This window comes from Delphinapterus leucas, chromosome 1, assembly GCF_059928025.1.
Source record: "Delphinapterus leucas isolate spDelLeu-1000000601 "Yukka" chromosome 1, BTC_Dleu_Yukka2, whole genome shotgun sequence".
NCBI classification, from domain to species: Eukaryota; Metazoa; Chordata; class Mammalia; order Artiodactyla; family Monodontidae; genus Delphinapterus; species Delphinapterus leucas.
This window is the reverse complement of record NC_143129.1, coordinates 81,307,687-81,326,384: the sequence shown is the minus strand read 5'-3', so window position 1 is coordinate 81,326,384 and position 18,698 is coordinate 81,307,687. Positions and strand designations below refer to the sequence as shown.

Sequence of the window (18,698 nt, the reverse complement as noted above, 5' to 3'; positions counted from 1 at the left end):
GGGTCCCGGAGCTCTGCTCTCCGGCCGCGCTCTCCTCAACAAAAACCTCCCCCCTCCACACCCCCCTCCCCACTCCCACCTCCTTTCCCCTGACATCAGTGATGTCAGTCTCAGGGGTGGAAGACAAATTCTCTACCCTGGAGAGGGACGCACAATCCAGACAAGAGCCACGCCCTCTTCCTATCTCCTTCCTCCCTGACTCCCTTCCCACCCCCAGAAGAGCAGCTGGTCCTGTTGATAATAACCCTTCCCCCATCTTACTCCCTAATCACGAGTTGGGCATGGCACTAAGATGGAGAATTTATAGAGGAGCCCTAAGGTGGGTTTCATTGTTCCGGGGGCTGGAGCTGTCCCCGGTGCTGGAAGAGAAGACCCAGGAGAGGGGAGCAGGGGGGAGGAAGAGAGAGGAGCTGGCATCTGGGGAGACTGAGAGTGGGGAGCCAAGGGAAGAAAACAGGGAAAAGAAGATGGCATAGAGATGGCTGGGCAGATTAGGGGCGGGTGGGGAGAAGGGTGTAGCTGGGGAGGGAAGCAGGTCGCAGAGCCTGGGGGAAAGGGCAGAAGGGACCCAGAGAGAAAGATGGAAAGGGGGCTGTGGAAGAGGGAGCAGGGTGAGATGAGTGCAGAGAGGGAACTGTGTTTTCCAGAAAGGGAACCAAGAAAAACTCGATCTTGCTGGCATTTGCCGACGCCCCCTTCTCGCCCTCTGGGGCGTTTGTGTGTATAAGTGCGTGGGCAGGGAGGCAGCAGTGGTGACAGCGAGAGCTCGCACTTGGAAGCTGTTTGAAGACCAGGACACTGTTTAATTCAGCTTTTAGTGTCCAGCACAGTGTCTTGTTCACACGTAGTAGGAGCTTAACAAATATTTCTCGAATAAGTAGTCAATGCCAAGAGCCTCTGATGAGAGTAGATTCCTGATTCCTTCCATGGGCAGAATCACAGCTGGCAAGTTCCCCTTTAGGGCAGAGGAAACCCCAAAATTCCTTCCTTCTGCTTCTCCCCTCCCCCCCACCCCAGTTATGTTCCCTGACTGGGACTCTCTAGTTGAGTCAGGTAACAAAGAGGGATGGGGGAAGCATATTTGGGGGCCATTACTCCCCTAAACGGTTAAACTTCTACAGATGATCGGTTTGCCCTGTGATGCTGAGGGAGCTTGACCCCTCTGTACACCGCGCTCACTTACAGCTCCCCCTCAACGCAGGGAGTATCTGCTGGCATCAAACCTCTTGGACGGGGCAGCCCTTGCCTGCCATCAGGTGCTTGCCGACCTGGGCTCACAGCTTTTGTGGAACTCCTTGCCTCCTGTCACCCCTTCTTCACCCCAGAATGGGGCTGATGTCTCCACAGTGGTGCTGGTGTCTCTGAAATCTGTCCCACCTGAATCCCAGCAGCCCTGCCTCAGCTCTCTGGACAGGCAGGCTTTTCTTCTGGAAGGGAATTAATAGTACCATCACTTAGATGGCTCTTACGGTGTTGGTCCGTGTCATAGGCATTGTTTAAGTGCTTTATATTTACTAACTTGTTTAACCCTTAGCACCACCCTATGATGTAGGTTCTATTGTTACCTTCCAGTAAAGATGAGGAAACCAAGGCACAGAGAGATTAAATGACTTGCCTAAGGTCACACACTGGAAAGAGGTATAGCTGAGAGTGGAGCCCGGACAGTGTGGTTCAAAGTCCATGCGTTTAACTTCCCTGTCAAATCTCCTCTTGGGAATGGGGGGAGTGGTTGAGCCTGGCCTTTCTTCCTCTTGTGTCTTCATTTGAGCCCTGGGTGAGAGCTATCCTTCTTTCTACTGCTTGATTCTCCATTCACCACCATCCATCCTTCCCTAGCATCATTTCTGTGGCCTGAAGCCACATTCTGACAGGTATGTATGTTTGAGTGTGAGTGTGTGTGTGTGTGTGTGTGTGTGTATGTGTAGACGTGATTACACTTCATGGTACGGATGTCCAGATGCTCCCAATAGGGTCCTCTAAAATGGGTGGGTAGGGGGAGATGGAAGAGGACCCAGTGCAGGGTGGTCAGAATATGCGATGGCAGTGCCAGGGAGTCAAGAGTGCAAATACATCTGGAAAGTAACTTTCCACCCATCTCCCCACCCCCACTGCTCCTTCCCTTGCCTCCTAATCTGATCTTGGTATTTATGGAGATGCTAAACAGATCACGCCCTCTGAGGATGGAGCCTAGGAAGACCCCGTGGCCCTGTTGATCTCATTACTCTGTGTCTTGTCAGCAGATCTGCCGCCCTGCTGCTCATTCAGGCTTGGGGCTAATCATATTAATTGAAATATTAAACATTCACAAAAATGAATTATAATGAACTCCCCTCACTCCTCCTCCCAGTCAGCAATTGAGGAGACAGCTGCAGGCAGCAAAACGCCTCCAATCCTTCGCTTAGTTTGTGGTCCCCAGACGGAAGGCTTCAGTCTGAGAGGAGAGGTGGGGTTTAGGAGAGAAGATGTGGGAACTCTCTTCAGGCCCTCCTTGCTGGGCGACTGTGGGCACCTCTCTGTTGTCCTTCAGGCTGTAGGGGAGGAAGCCCTGTGGGGTGAAGACTGGGGGGGAAAATGACCCAGAGGCACATACCAGGGAATTGCTCTCCAGGAGGAGGTGAGGCTTCCAACTAGGTTCCTCCAAGGTACTTTCTCTGCCCACCATCCCCAAGCTCACCCTCTTTCTTATTCTCTGCACTCAATGTTAAGATGCCCTACATTAAAAGATTATTGACTTTATAAAGAGAGAGCTCACTCCTGGTTTTAGATTCTTAGGAAACGAGACATGCTAAATAATTGGGGTACTTTTCAGAAAGGTCAAAATGTAGTGATGGTATGTGTGGGCAGAATGGCTACTCATCAAATACTTGCTGGCCTCACTAATTGAAAACAGAGTGAAGACTTCTGTAGCAGAATCTGTGAGAGTGTACAAAGAATTGATTATATAATCTTCCTTCCCTCGAGTGGCTTCTACCTCAAGTGGAGAGGTAAGAAAGGCCAACACAATTTACAATAGTGAGAACTGAGGTGCTGTTAAAAAAAGAAAAGTAGCCTCTCTCATTTACACATATGTGTATTTGGGGTTTGGGCCATGGGATGTGGTGAGTCAAGAAAGGCTTGACTGATTCTCAAATCACAAGAAGACCATAGCTTAGCAGAAGGAAGACATTAATTATTTTATGCATGGGGGTGGGGGATGGAGGGAATTGTGCATGTATATGCCTCTGTGTGTGTGTGTGTGTGTGTATGTGTGTGTAGATTTGACAGTCCAGACCAGCACCATTTACTGTAATGCAAGCTGTATCTATAATTTAAAAGTTTCTAGTAGCCACATTAAAAAAGTGAAAAGAAAAAGTGAAATGACTTTTAATAATATATTTTATTTAACCAGTATATTCAATGTATTATTCAATGAGTTTATATGATATATCCAAAATATTCAACATGTAATCAATGTAAGGATTATTAGAGATATTTACATTTTAAAATACCAAGTCTTCAAAATCCAGTGAGTGATTTATACTTACAGCTCATCTGACACTTTCAGCAAATTTCAAGTGCTTAATAGCCACAGGTGGCTCGTGGTGACCACATTGGATGGTGCAACTTAGAGGTTCCAACACTAGCTTCTCTGGGGGGTGGAGGGGTGGGAAGAGACAGGTCTTAGCCAACAGGAACTATCACCTCTGATTAACCTCTGCTCCTGCCTAAAAAAATCACTTCTGACAGATGGCAGCTTATCTACCTCTCACTATAACTCTCGCTCCTAAAAAACAATCAAAATGATTACTACCCAGATGGGGTTTCTGAGAAGAGGTTTGTAGCCCACTATTTAATTTACCTCTTGAGGTGTTTTTCCTGGCTTGGGAACTGCCAACATTTTCACTTCTTTTCCTCAGTCTTTTTTTTTTTTTGGCCATGTTGTGCAGCTTGCGGGATCTTACTTCCCTGCCCAGGGATTGAACCCAGCCCCAGCAGTGAAAGCACGGAGTGCTAATCACTGGACCGCCGGCGAATTCCCTCCTAGTCTTTTCTGAGAGGCAGATGGCAGAGAGACCCCCTCCCAGGCCATGGCCTAATGCTGGGCTTGTTAAGCTCTTTCCTTGCTCCTTGGGCAGTTTTCTCAAATCTGAAAAGACTGCTTCCTTTTGGGCTCTTCTCTGCCTCTCACAAGGTCTCTGCTGCTCATGATCTCCGAGGGGGTGTAGAAATTCAGCACTTGCGTGTATTGTCAGACAGCCTCCTGCCCTTTCTAGGTGCTATTTTCAGCTCTCTGGCTTTCTGTCTCACGTTCTCTTCTTAATTAGATAGCAGAAGAACACATCTTGAAGACCAACTGCCTTTCCCCTCCCCTACTCCATTGGGAATGGGAGACATGATTTAGAATTTATAAGGAGCAGTTAATCTACACAAGAAAGTCAGTCCAAGAGGGGAAACTTCTGGCAGCATGTCCCCAGGTCCTTTCCAGCATTTTTAGTCTGAGAACACTCCTTCCTTTGTAGAACTCGGTTCATTCCATCCCATGGGGTGCTTTCATGTTGTGTTAAGAATCCAAGACTTCAGGGTCAAGTGTCTGCACTTGAAGGATGGAAAGGTTTGGCTCCCGGGCCGGTGGAAAGGGAAGAAGCCTAGATTTTCCTTCCCTACTACTAGGCTTTAAATGAGAGAGTCAGGAACCAGATTCTGGGAGACTCTGCCTTAGGAATCCCTTTTCCAGTTATGCTCTAGAGCTAAAGAAAAAACTATTTGAGGTTGGGTGGGGTCAAAAAGGGCTCATTTTCATATGCAGTCAAGCTGGGAATTCAGTCCCCGAATCTGGGGAAGGGGATCCTTTAGACACCCTCCTGAGCTTACTCCTCGGCTTCAGAGTGGCCCCCTTATTGCTTCCCTCAGCCCCGCCCCTTCTGGAGAGGGCGGGGCCAGGCCGGGGGTGGGTCCTCACCAGCCGCGCCTCCCGTCGCCTTGACGACCGCGACAAGATGGCGACCCTGCCGGGCGGGATTCAAGGGCTGTACCCCGAGGCGCTGAGTCCCGAGCAGCTGGAGAAGCTGCGCGGCTTCAAGGTGGGTGCGGCCCCTGACCCCCGCCTCCATTAGAGTGCAGCTCCCCCTGGGTAAGGGCCCCAGAGAAAAGGGACGTGGAGCCTGTTCCCAGATAAAGGGGCGGAAGGCTGGGTGGGTGGGGACACACCCGGCGGACCCTAGGCTTCTGGAGCCCTGAACAGAGCCCGACAGGCGCCTGAAAGTCCAGAAAAAAACTTAAACAGGGATGGGCCAGAGAAATGGACCGAAATTGACTGCCGGATACTTTAACTTAGATACAAACAAGAACTTCCCAACGGTAGAGACCCGACCTTAGTTAAGGCCCCTAAGCCTGAGCCGGAGGCAGCATTGAAGATGTTGATCTGTAAGAAGACAGATGGCTTAAATGTTCAAACGTCCTGGGAAGAGACCCGGCTTAAGTGCGCACGTTGTTTCCCCAAGCCCCCCACACCTCCAGGGCTTGAGCCCTGAAATCTTTCTCCTCATGAAGCATGACCTTTTGCTCTTCCCCTCCAGATTCAGACTCGGATTACTAATGAAAAGTACCTAAGGACCCACAAAGAAGTGGAGTTGCTCATAAGTGGTTTCTTCAGGTAGGTGGTTTTCAGACTGGCCTTGAGCAAATAGTGGAAATCTCGTTGGGGATAGATGAGTGTGAGTGACCTCTTTCTTTAAACACTACTTGTTGCTTCCTTTAGGGTCTGAAGTTTAGAAAATATCCTGAGATTGAATATTTTCTAGCGCCGGGGTCTGTGGCACCCAGGGTTTTCTTGTTATCTCTAGAGGTTTCCTTCAGTTATCTCAAAATTCTCAAAAAATATTAATATGCATTCACTTTAGCTCTAAGGATAAATACATACCTTCCAACACTTGGAAGAGGGAATTTGGCATTGAGAAACTCAGCAGACAGCCATTGGGTGTAGAACCCTATTCTCTATCAGAGGCCTTTAACAAGGTCACTAGAACTTAAAAAAAATTCAGACGTCTGGCCTTTCTCTACCTGAGAACACTGGTGTGGAAAGACTCCCAAGGGTTGGAAGCCACTCCCTTGTAAGTCATGGGGAAAAGAAAACCATTTTCCACCATGTCCTGGAGCACCTTTTTCCTTCCCCCACACTGCCTTTCAGCATGGCATTTGCTTGAGTGAAAATGTTCCTAATAGGATGAAAAGCAAAGAACTGAGGGGAAAAAAAATCATGGAGCATCAATGGATGAATACAATAGAGCTATGCCGAATACTGTTTGGCTACAAACAGATAGGCACGATTTAAATAATAATGGCTTCCATTTCCAGGCACTGCTGTTGGTTTCCTACATTAGCAGTTATCACATTGTATAATTGCATTTTCTTTCTCTCCCTGGACCAAAGCTCTAAGCTGGTGGAGCCATGTTTGTGTCCCCAGGGCCCACAGTGTATGACATTTTGGTACATTTTTGCTGATCCTCCTAGCAACTCTACAAAGATAGTTTATTATCACTTCCATTTTACAGGTGAAATACCTTCCCCAGATTGCTGAACCAGAATCCAAACCCCTGGTTTTTCCACTGTGTTGCACTGTAAGCACACAGGAGCTGGGGAGCCAGAGGTAGGGCTCTCCTTTGTCTTTTTAAAAGTAGGCCTGGAGGGGTGTCTTTTTTCCATGCTTCATTGTTCTTCAAAGTGGCACCCGATTCTCAGAGGGCAGATAGGGGAAGGGGAAAGGGAAAATGGAAACCTGTCTGTGAGGTTTGGTTTTTTTGGGCCAGGCTTAAGGCTTGGGCAAAAGATAGTTTAGGGGTCCTCTGTCAGTGTCAGCCCTGGAGATCAGGCCATCACTTTCTGTACCTTTTCTTCTAAAGGGAGATAAAGGATGACATCTTTCCTATCCTGGGGAGCTTGCAACCCAAGTTAGGAATGATTCCAGCAGCGAGATTGGGGATAGATGTTAAAACCTGAATTAACTCACCATTTGCAATGTTCACAAACAAAAGGATTAGAACCTTTGGGGGTGGTGAATAAAGAGGGTGTTGTTTTAGTCACATGGCAGGGGTGGCCCTGCTTCTCTGCCCAGGAACAGTTTCCAGGAGGAGATGGGTGTCTGCAAGGACAGCTCTAGGCATCTTCCCTTTCCTTCCTTATCATCCCCCTCCCTGGGCCAGATAGGCCACCAGGCTTCTCCTTTTGCTGTCCTGGAACTCCTCTGTGAAATCCTCCTGGCGCCTTTTAGGCCTTTCTCTTTCTGAGGGGGAGGGGAGAGGGGAGAGGAAGTGTTTGAACTTTGAGGGTTTGCTTTTGGTTTTCTTTTTGGTGTGATTGTTATTTCCTTTGGATAATACCAGAGTGAACCAGAATCAGCCCCTCGTCTGCACTGGATGCTTCGGATGGTCCTTCCTGTGAGAAAAGGGGACAGAGGGAGAAGGGGGGACAGAATCCTGGGCAGCATGCCTGTCCTCACCTGTCTGCAGGTCTCTGCTGTACGCTCACTGCAAGCCGTGAGAAGCCCCACTCTGTTTTTGTTGGGAGGCAAGCTTACCACTTGGGTTTTGCAGATCCTAATGATTTATGGCCATTCAGCTACAACTCTCCAGTCTATACTCATATATACAGTATATGGAACTCTTAATGCCTTGAATTTTAGAACCGAAAAATGTTAGAAATAGGGATCTAACTTATTTTAGGCATCCAGAGATCTCAGGTTTTAGGCTGGAGATATGATAACAAAGTGTGAAATTGTAGACAGGTTTTATTAGGTGTTTTTGTAAACAGCCAGGCAGATGAATCTTCCCAAACCATAGCACAGATCATATCATTCCTTGGCTGGAAAAATCTTCAGTGGATCCACAATATTGCCTTTTTTTTTTTTTTTAAACATTCTATTGAAATATAAAGTACAGACAAGTGGCATATCCTAAACTGGATGAACTTTCACAAGCTGAGAACACACATGATACTAGCGTCCAGATCAAGAACTAGAACCTGACTAGCACCTCAGACCCTTTGTGGCCCCTTTCAGTCACTTCCTCCAAAAAGTTAGCTAGTATCCTGACTTCTAATCGCACAGATTCATTTTGCGTTTTTGTGTACTTTATACAAATGGAATTCCACAATATGTGCTCTTTTGTGCCTGGCTTCTTTTGCTCAGCAGTATCTTTTTTTTTTTTTGCGGTACGCGGGCCTCTCACTGTTGTGACCTCTCCCATTGCGGAGCACAGGCTCCGAACGCGCAGGCTCAGTGGCCATGGCTCACGGGCCCAGCCGCTCCACGGCATGTGGGATCTTCCCGGACCGGGGCACGAACCTGCGTCCCCTGCATTGGCAGGCAGACTCTCAACCACTGCGCCACCAGGGAAGCCCCAGCAGTATCTTACATTCTCCATTCTCATTGCTGTGTAGTATTCCACTGTGTGACTCTACCACGCTTTGTTTATCCATTCCCATTGTCTCTTTTTTTTTAAAATTTTATTTTTATTTATTTTTGGCTGCGTTGGGTCTTTGTTGCTGCAGGCGGGCTTTCTCCAGTTGCGGCGAGCGGGGGCTACTCTTCATTGCGGTGGTGCATGGGCTTAGTTGCTCCGCGGCATGTGGGACCTTCCCGGACCAGGGCTCGAACCCGTGTCCCCTGCACTGGCAGGCGGACTCTCAACCGCTGCGCTACCAGGGAAGCCCGTCTCTCTCTTTTTTTAAAATATAAATATGTTTATTTATTTTTGGCCACGTTGGGTCCTCGTTGCGGTGTGCGGGCTTCTCATTGTGGTGGCTTGTCTTGTTGCGGAGCACGGGCTCTAGGCCCATGGGCTTCAGTAGTGTGGCACTCGGGCTCAGTAATTGTGGCTCGCAGGCTCTAGAGCGCAGGCTCAGTAGTTGTGGCACATGGGCCTAGTCGCTCCGCGGCATGTGAGATCTTCCCGGACCAGGGCTCGAACCTGTGTCCCCTGCATTGGCAGGCGGATTCTTAACCACCGCGCCACCAGGGAAGTCCCCCCATTGTCTCTCTCTTTTTTAAAATATTTATTTATTTATTTATTTTTGGCTGCGATGGGTTTTCCTTGCTGCGCGTGGGCTTTCTCTAGTTGTGGTGCATGGGCTTCTCATTGTGGTGGCTTCTCTTGTTGCAGAACACGGGCTCTAGGCACGCAGGCTTCAGTAGTTGTGGCACACCGGCTGAGTAGCTGTGGCTCGCGGGCTCTAGAGCGCAGGCTCAGTAGTTGTGGTGCACGGGCTTAGTTGCTCCACGGCATGTGGGATCTTCCCGGACCAGGGCTCAAACCCGTGTCCCCTGCGTTGGCTGGTGGATTCTTATCCACTGTGCCACCAGGGAAGTCCCCCCACCATTGTCTCTTGAACTGAGTATGAATGTCTCTCCCTGGTCTTCAAGGCCCTCCATACTAGGGCCTCCTTCGCTTCCCACTACTCCTTGCACGTGCCCCCACTCCAGCCAGACTGGACCTCTCTGATCATTCCACCACCCTCTGCAGGGGCACTGACACTCCCTGAGTGCTCTTCTAGACCCTGGGGAAACAAAGGTGGATACGACCCAGTTCCTACCCTCTGGAGTTCACTGTCAATAGGACATGGGCAGTTCCCTTTAATTTTGGGGCCTTTATTCCTGCTGCTCCTTGGTCTGGAAGGCTCTTGTCCCTCAGCCCTCGTCCCATGTGTACCTCAAGGGCGCTCTCAAACGCCAGCTGCTCTGTGAGGATTTGGGGGTCTTGCCGTAAGGAATCACTCTCTCTCCTGTGATCTCCCAGCACGCTATTTCGTACCCTCCTGTAGCACTACCTGGAGGTTACTTGGCCTTTTGGACATTTGGGAACTTACCCATTTCCTTTCACTTGACTGTAATTCCTTTGAGGTGGGGCTATATTTTATCTTTTTAAAATCAATCCCTCATATCTTAGTGACTTACACAGAATTTGTGCTCAACAATTCTCAAATTGAATTGAAGGAGAAGAAGGGAAGCAAAATTCTTGAAGCTTGGGAGGCAGAGGCCTCCTGGGCAGGGAGGGCCTTCCATGCCGGTGGGGCAGGGCAGCCACGGCCACAAGGCCATGTTGTAGAGCACTGGCCTTGGAACCACAAGACCTGGGCTTCCTCTGCTTTATTTACTTGCTTTATGAACTTGGGCAAATGGTCAACCTTTTGAAAGCTTGCTTTCTTCATGTGTAAAATGGGGCACAGTCATTGCTGTTTCACAGAGTGTAGAGTGAGATAATGTTTATGAACGAGCTTTATGAGCTATAAAAGTCGGTGGGCTATAAGGCAGTTTCAGATTCCCAGTGGCACCGGCGCCGTGGGTTTTGTCCCAGTGTCCACTGTATGCAGGGCCAACAGCCATCTCAAGTCCATCCTCTCAGCGTGGTTTACTGTGCCCTCCCCCCACCCGTGGCGATTCCTGGTTACACTTCCTTGGAGGGTGGTGGGTTGCACATCTGTCCCACCACACGTGAGTCCCTCGAGGAGGAGGCAGCGAGCTCTTCAACTTGCCGCCTGGCCTGGGCCTGGTCTCTGGTTCTGTGAAATGTTTGTGGAGTGAATGGCAAGCTTCACTTGGCTGCAGCACTTGCTGTCTTGTGAGGTGAGCATTCCCTAGGCTTCTTGCCATTTAGAATGTCTTGCTCCTGGCCTCAGATCCTGACTAGAAGGAAAATCACGAAGGAAAGGGTCCTTGGCAGGAGTCCTCTGGCTTTCCGCCTGCCAGGACGGGTGTGTCTCGGGTCATCTGCCCTGACAGTGCAGGACCTGCTTTACCTCCTCCCCTTATCCCTTGATGTTTTCCAGAGAAATGTTTTTGAAAAGACCAGACAACATTCAAGAATTTGCTGCAGGTGAGTAAGGCAGCATCCATTTTGGGCGTTTGATAAACGAGCACCACGAGTGTTACTGTGAATTTAGACTCGGACAAGCCCAGGATTCTCCCTGCAGAGTCTGGGGTGCTTCTTTATCCAGTGTCTCCCAAGGGAGCTTTTTTCAAAAGGCTCTTTCCTCAATGTCATTTCCTCAAAATGAGGACAGGTAAGAAACGAGGCAGAACTTCCTCGTGGTAAAGATTGTTAAGAATTTTGAGATTCCCTAAGGAACAGACTGGCAGCTCTTACCCTGGGAATCTTAAAGCGGGGTTCTCAACCCTGGCTGCACATTAAAATAATCTGGGGAATTAAAAAAAATACTGATGCCCAGGCCCACCCCCAGAGGTTTTTATTTAATTAGTCTGGGGTGGGGCCGGGCATCCACAGGTTTAAAGGCTCCCCAGGTGATTCTAATGGGCTCCGCTGCCCTGAGATGGCTTGAGGTCAATGGTATTTAAAGGGAAGGGGCTGGGCTCGATGATTTCTTGGGTCCTTTTAGCCCTGGGGTTACAGCCTCAAACCGTTTCTGACTGAATCTAAGTATGCCTTTGCTGTCGCAGCAGATGCTGCCCCTGATTCACGTTATGCTGGGTATATAAAAATCCTCTTCTGTCGTCATCCTGCAAGAGCCTGGCTCTCCTCTGAGAGGATATTCTCAGAGAGGGCGTGATGTCTCAGAGACAGGAGCCAGCAGGCCGAGCTGAGACAAGAATAACACTTGGTATTTATTTGGGCCCCAAGATGGGCCTGGAGCAGAAAGCCAGAAACTCCCTCAGCCCTCTCATGGCTCCCTGCGCGTCAGCAAGCTGACAGGCCAGCGGCAGGGCGGTGTGGAGGGGACAGGGGCTGCCCTGTCAGCCCTTGCTGGGAATGCTGGAGCTGGAGGCTCAGAACTTCTGGGTGGGGGGGGGGGTGGCACGGGGGCGGGGAAGACAGTGACCTTGGGATTTGCTGTGGCATCTCATATTACATTGTAAAGCAGGACCACCAGTAACAGTCCTGCTAAGACAGAGCCTTCCTGGCTTTTTAGCAGAGTGAGCTGTCTCTCGCCTAGTCTTTTTCCCTTGGGTTTAGATGATTTCTTCTTTTTAATTCTTATCCCAGACTATTTCACGGATCCAAGACTTCCCAACAAGATTCACATGCAGCTAATTAAGGAGAAGAAAGCGGCTTAATTAGCAAAATCATGATGCTCAGCTGTTGAGAGAGAACAGAAAGCATCCAGCCTCGGGGTGGGTGTTAACCTCACTTACAGTCAGAGGCTTCTTTACTCCTGTGAAAATAAGCACTGGTTCCTCGGCCCAGGGTGTGAAAGAAACCAAACAGAGATGCTGCAGAGAAGTTCCGTGCAAGTGTTTCATTTTCCTGACACTACTTTAGGGAATGTGAAGAGAGGCCCAGGGCTTGTCTGGCATGTCCGTGGCAGGGAGAGACATCCGTCTTCTTAATCTAGTGACATGGATCAAGAGAATGGAAGTTGAGTAGTTCTGGAGGAAAGAGAGAGCCAGGGAAATGGGGTGGGATCCATTAGTATCAAGAGCCTGCTCTCAGGCTGCAGAATTCCTGTGTGCTCCTGCAGGTGGCCTTTTCCTTGTGTCTTTGGCGGCGGGAGTAGAAGGGCTTTCCCACTGCTTCTGGAAAGGGTGGGGGCAGTTTCCCTCGTTGCATTTGGATTGGGCGCTTTCCTGCCCCCTTCATCGTCAAACCAGGCTACGCCGTGAGGGCCATCACACATTTTTCAGGCAGGATTTCTGAAATGATTTTGAAAGTTGGCATTTTTAAATGTGAGGTGGGAAAAAGCCACACTCCTGATTTAGCAGCACCATTTCTGTTTTGCAGGGTCATCTGGAAGCGAGAGAGCCCTGTTGCCATCAGTGTGGGTTTCCGGGCTGTGTTTGCTGTTGCAAAGGCTTTTAAAGATGCTCATTAAAAACAGACCTCCCTGTTCTCTCTGCTTTATTTCACTTAGAAGGAAGAAGACATCCTTCACGGGAGGCTGCTCTGCCCCCACTCTGACCGGGTAGGTAGCAGGCCTGTTTCTCTGTTCGTGGCAGAGGCCTCTGAGCTAGGTCAGTGGGTGTTTCCACATGTGCCTCAACCCCGTGTACTCCCTGCCCCTTCAGGCCACTCACTCCCAGAGCCAAGACCAGACAAAAGGGCAGGGGTGGGGAATCCTGAGAGGAACACAGCTGGTCATGGTTGTACTCAAGCAGAGTCCACGCTTCCAAGGTGGCTTTTGTTTTTTATCTTACCTCTGGGGTTACTGTACAAAGTGTACAGGTGATGATTAACTTTTATTTCCATAGAAGCAATAGAGGAATTGGGTTGGGTGGACGGCAAGAGCGAATGAGATTAGACACAGAAAACCCATTCAGGGCCATGAATATTGTGAAATAAGAGCCCCATGGGTGACTCAGAGGTGGTGGACTTTGTTCTTGAGGATTTTTAGGAACAAGCTGCCCATCCATTTGATTTTTAGCTTAGAGGCAGGAGAGTGGGCCGGTTGGCTTGGTAAGTCCTTTCCAGGCCTAGGAGGCGTGGAAGTCTTGCATGTGTGTGTGTCCTACCTCTCTGGCCTCCAAAACTCACTGGTTCCACTGTAGGAAGGACCTCTCACCTGTGTGTCACTTGTCAACTTCACTATGGCAACAGAAGCAACAAATAATACAGACCGAAGTGGGGGCTGTATTATTTTTATTTCCCTTGTCTCTGCTGTCTTGTTCCCAGCTACCGTCATCTGCAGTAGTAGAAAGGGCAACAAAATGGGGCGTTTAGAGAACTATTAAAGCTACACATAATAAGCTATGGGGTAGGAACCTGAGGAGTTATTTTCAGTGCTTTCAGAATCACACTTCAGCAGCCATGGCTCTGACAATGAGGTATCCCAAACACACATCTACTAAGGATCTCTGATGTGAAGTGTTATGTTAGACACTCTTGGAACCTTTTGTAGGGGAAGAGACCTGCAACAGTGTGGGGAGAGAGCAGAGTGTTTTTCAAGATGCTTGAGTGCGTGATTTAATACATGAGAGTACAGCGGCTCGTGCTTGGGGAGTTTCCTGGTAGAGATAAGAAATGCATTTTTAGGTCATAGTGCACCTTCTCTGTGTGAGACGGTGTGCTCGGTCCTGGGGGTAAGGCAGAGCGATCGTCCCTCCTGTGCAGCGGTTCATGGTCTGGGAGATGGGCTGCTTTTCTCCCCAAACCTTAACTGTCTGAATATCTCACTTTTTAGACTGAAAGCTCCACCAGGGCAGGGACCAAACCTAAAAATCGAACTTGGTCACTGTTGAGTTCCGGACCCCTAGCACAGTGTCTGAATGTAGCAAGTGCTTGGTATGCATTTGTGGAGAGAACGAATGCTTGTATAGTTGAATGAGCAGTCCCATTACGTCGACTGCTATCAAGACTGTTGTATACCTATGATGGAAGTAGGGACATGATACGGGAGGCGGTGGAAGAAGGAACACCTGGTCTTCTTGCGAAGTGAGGGAGTGAGGGAGGCCTCATGGAAACTGGCATGTGATGTGTAAGAAGGGATTTGCTAGGCAGACGTGGCAAGAGGCATGGGGTAGTCAGGGTGTCGCGGTGCTTACATTCTGCTGAGCAGGATGCTGGTGGCCTGCTGATTTTTTTTTTTTTAAATAAATAAATAAATTTATTTATTTATTTATTGACTGTTGGGTCTTCATTGCTGTGTGCGGGCTTTCTCTAGTTGCGGCGAGCAGGGGCTACTCTTCGTTGTGGTGTGCGGGCTTCTCATTGCGGTGGCTTCTCTTTGTTGCAGAGCACAGGCTCTAGGCATGCGGGCTTTAGTAGCTGTGGCGCGTGGGCTCGGTATAGTTGTGGTTCGCGGGCCCTAGAGCGCAGGCTCAGTAGTTGTGGCGCACAGGCTTAGTTGCTCCACGGCATGTGGGAATCTTCCCGGACCAGGGCTCAGAACCCATGTGCCCTGCATTGGCAGGCGGATTCTTTACCACTGCGCCACCAGGGAAGTCCTGGCCTGCTGATTCTTATTACTCCTTTCTTCCTTGCTTCCAGAGCTGAAGGGGGCAAGAGAAAAGGAGGGGGAGCAGCTGTTGGGTCAGTCCCGAAGCAGTGTCTGCCGTACCCTCCCTCCCTGACTCATTCTCCACGTGGTAGCTCGAATGATCTTTTAAGAAACCTAAATCTGTATGTTACTTTCCTGCCTAAACCCCTTTAGTGGTCTTCTGTGCACTTAAAGTCCGGATGGCCTTCCAGGGACTGCAAAGCTTCACGTAGCCCCTCCACCTCTCGGTCATCGGCTGCTCTTTTCCTCCCGCCTCACGGGGCTCCAGTCACACCAATCTTTTCTCTCCTCCCCGACCATGCCAAGGCAGTTCCCACTTTAGGGCCTTCGAACTCTGCCTGGATTTCTCTTCCCCAGAACCTCACAGAGCTAATGGTCCAAGTTAGGATGCTGTGTGCTGGAAGCAAGAGAAGACTCTGCTAAGCGAGCAGGCCGTGCTTTCCTCACGTGGCAGACCCGCAGGTGGCGGCTGCTGGCGTTGTTTCAGGGGCCACCTCTCTGCCGTTCCTTCCCTCCCTCATGGTCAGAGGAGACGCAGGAGGACCAGGAAGGGACTGTGCCAGTGGTACTTGTCTGTCTTCTCAGGAAAGCAAAAGCTTCCTCAGGACACCCACTTCTGCCCCCCAGCTTCCACTACCATCTCACTGGCCAGAACTGTGTACGTGGCCCCCTCTTGAAGGGAGGCTGGGAAGTTGAGGATTTAGCCATTGAACAGTGCCCTAGATAGCTTCTAGTCACTTCCTCAGAGAGCCCTTTTCTAGGGAGCAGACTGAAGTTGCTTCCCCCAGGCATTTAAACATTGGGTCGTGCGCAGAATTAATATGGTTATAGCTTCAGTGGGGTTGACACAAGTGCGACTGCAGTGGGCTTAGCAGCAATTGTGAGATGAGGTTGTGGAGGTGGATGCACGCTGCCCGTGGAGATGACCTTCTAGGGGCAAGGCTGTGAGGCGGACGGAGGAAGGGTAGTAGCTAGAAGGGGAGGCAGTGTTGAGGACGGCCTTTTGTAATGGGAGACGCTTGAGCATCCAGGGGTTTGACATTTTCCACATCTTCGGGTCTATTTTACTTTTAGGCTAAAAGACATTAGGGGCTTCTTGGAAGTGTTGTGCAGATTGGCCCTGATGTCCAGAAGTAATGGGAACTAATGGGCAGGCCTAACTTTGCCACCACGTGACCTAGAGTGACCTCTGTGTCAGGTTCCTGTCCTCACAGTTGGAGCAGAAGCTGTCACAGGCGTGCAGCAAGGATGGCCTCCGGCTGGCTCTCGCTGGGTGGGAAGGCAGGGCCAGAGCTGGAAAGCTCATCGCTCTCATCTCCCTGGATGGGCCTCTGCTGCCCTCTCCTGGGCAAGACACCGCTCCGCTCGGAGAATGCCCGTGCCAGGCCTGAGTGGAGTGAGCAGGAGGGAGAGAGACAGGGCTGGGAGTGGGAGAATGGTCACAAATTTCCAGATTCCTATAATAGAAAGTTTCCTCAGAAGTTGCAAAATCCAGGGCCTAATCTCTGGCAGTGCTGTTTCATGAGCTCCTTAGATGTTTCCTTCTTAGAAGTGTCATAAGAAAGAAACCTTGCAAGGTTGATTATTCATTCACTTGTTTGATCACTTATTCACTCGTTTATTCAGCAAACATTAGGGTACATTATATACTCAGGCTGCAAACTTTTGGAAGTCAGATACATTTTCCTCAAGGAACTCGAAGTCTAGTGAGTGGAGATGGATTAATAGATAATTATAATCAGTTTCAAAAGTGAAATGATAAGAGAAAAGGGCAAGCCACTGCAGGGGCACAGAGGAGGGATACCTGACTGGCGCTGTAGTGGCAGGTGGGCATGATGGGGGCTTGGCCAGAGAATGTTTCCCAGCGTGGGGGCTAAATGCTAACAGATGATTAGAAATTACAGGCACCAAGTTACTGTCTAATATCATATCTCCCCGTTATTAAATCTGAGGGACAAGTCTTGCTTCTTCCAAGGAAACTTCTTCCTGAAGCCTTTCCTCACTGTTATCTTAGATACCACTGTTATCTAACAGTCTCGTAGGGCCTTGGTTTTCATATCTGTAAAAAAAAAAAAAAAAAAAAAAAAAAAAGTGGGGCACGCTACTAGATTTTATCTTTGAGCTTTGTTGTCATCGTGAATCTGAAATCCATGAATGCTAACATTTGCTTTGTAAAAACAGCTCCCTGGGAGCAGGCTGGCACATGCATATGGACATACAAACCCAGAAATTTTTCAGCATCCATGGGAAAATTCGGCTTTAATCCAAAAGAATCAAATGTGCTTTGCATACAGTAGCTTTTCACTAAATGCTTGTTGCAAAAGAACAGGCTCTTGGCACTGTTAAAGCATTCCTGTTGTCCCCTTGGGCTGCTGAGTTTCTTCATCTATAAGGGGGATAACATGTCCCTTGTGGACTTGTGCAAGTGTCATTACACATGCAGGCACCATTCCCATGTCTGGCCTATGGTAGGCCTTCGTAGATAGCAGCTATTGTTTCAGTGAGGTAGTAATTTAACCTGGCACAGGGGACAGTCACTGAGGAGAGTCACAAGGAGAAGAGGGAGTACACGAAAATTAAATGCAAGTTGATATGTTGGAGTTTAGGGCTATTTTGTGTGAGACTGAAGACTTAGCACTTTCTCCAGAAAGCTTCTTCAAGGCCCAACACAACAGTTCACTAGTCACACTCCTGACCCGTCCCTCACAGGCCCCAAGTGGCCTGGAATCTGAGGCGGGTCCTTCAGGAGCAGGACTTCACAAAGTACCCTATTCTTCAGTCACTGGGCTGGATAAGTGACAGCACAGAGCCCTCAAAGAATTGCAGCGATAAGCACATCTCAGGAGACTGGAAGAACAAACTCCTAATGGCTGTCTGGTAGCTGTAGGATAGGTTAATTGTTCAATTAAGATGTATCTGCAAACTAAATCTGATGGAAAAAGGCTAAATGGATTACTGCGTTTTGTTTCCACACTTTATGATTAGAGAAATGAAAACCAGATGCCAAAGGGGAGGACTGAATTGTAGAATTTGTTCAAGTAGAAATTGCCTTAGAGATCAGCCAGTCCAGTCTTATTTTACAGATGAAGAAACTTATCCACAGATGACAGAGTGGCACAGGGGGCTGACACTCTCCTGATTTCCAATCTAATGTGATTCCAGTATTTCACGCTAGGAAAAAAAGTACCTAGACTCCTTTAGCTTGGAGAACAAAAAATGGCTGGATGACAGTTCAGGAACATGGATGTAGTACGCCTCTGGGCAATTAATCTATCATTCTAACTGTAGTTGAGGTCAAAATCCATTCGTTTATCAACAAACATTTTGAGTGCCAACTATCTCTCATTCAAGGTCATTTCCGTCTCCATGATTTTCATTTTTCAGTTTGCTGTTCTGTATATCGACTTGCACTAGATGTTATGGGACGATCTATTGAGTGTAAAGAAAAGTAGTCCACCCCTTAGAGAGGAAGGTAAGATGCACACTGTATTCTTGGTCACATGTATTCAATAGTTCATAGAGATGTTAGGACTAATATATAGTAAAATCTTAATACAATGTCTGTTTGGTTTTGGAATACACCGTTTTTCTCCCCTCGGCTGATGACCCTTCCAGTAGTAAAGTAACTGATTGTAAGACCCCACACACCAAACCATCTAAGAGGGGAGAGAAGTTGTCTATAGCTGTCCCAGGTGAGAAGTATCAAAAAATATATATATTCTACTTCTCGTATTTAAAGGTCCTATAGTGGATGCCATGGTGTGCCATCCAGATACCCCTCC

General features: G+C 48.8%; 1 protein-coding gene across 3 annotated transcripts; it reads left to right on the top strand.

The window, feature by feature from the left end:
- Positions 1-4,036: 4,036 nt before the first annotated feature.
- RIIAD1 (regulatory subunit of type II PKA R-subunit domain containing 1) lies at positions 4,037-17,431 on the top strand. Of its 3 annotated transcripts, XM_022564171.3 has the most exons (5): positions 4,921-5,060; positions 5,556-5,632; positions 10,798-10,844; positions 11,970-12,097; positions 12,705-12,817. In XM_022564171.3, the coding sequence occupies exons 1-4, from the start codon at positions 4,977-4,979 to the stop codon at positions 12,038-12,040; spliced, it is 279 nt and encodes a 92-aa protein (XP_022419879.2). In that variant the 5' UTR covers positions 4,921-4,976; the 3' UTR covers positions 12,041-12,097; positions 12,705-12,817. The 3 variants fall into 3 exon arrangements, with proteins under 3 accessions (XP_089771618.1, XP_089771633.1, XP_022419879.2); XM_089915492.1 differs by lacking the exon at positions 11,970-12,097 and having other exon boundaries at positions 4,037-5,060; positions 12,705-17,431; XM_089915507.1 differs by lacking the exons at positions 11,970-12,097; positions 12,705-12,817 and adding an exon at positions 11,429-11,954 and having other exon boundaries at positions 4,037-5,060.
- Positions 17,432-18,698: the final 1,267 nt, after the last annotated feature.

Bases quoted from the DNA above. Each gene is read 5' to 3' on its own strand.
- RIIAD1 (XM_089915492.1), top strand. From the start codon at position 4,977: ATGGCGACCCTGCCGGGCGGGATTCAAGGGCTGTACCCCGAGGCGCTG. The intron at 5,061-5,555 runs GTGGGTGCGGCC...CTTCCCCTCCAG, and splicing joins AGAAGCTGCGCGGCTTCAAG to ATTCAGACTCGGATTACTAA. The intron at 10,845-12,704 runs GTGAGTAAGGCA...TCTGTTTTGCAG, and splicing joins CATTCAAGAATTTGCTGCAG to GGTCATCTGGAAGCGAGAGA.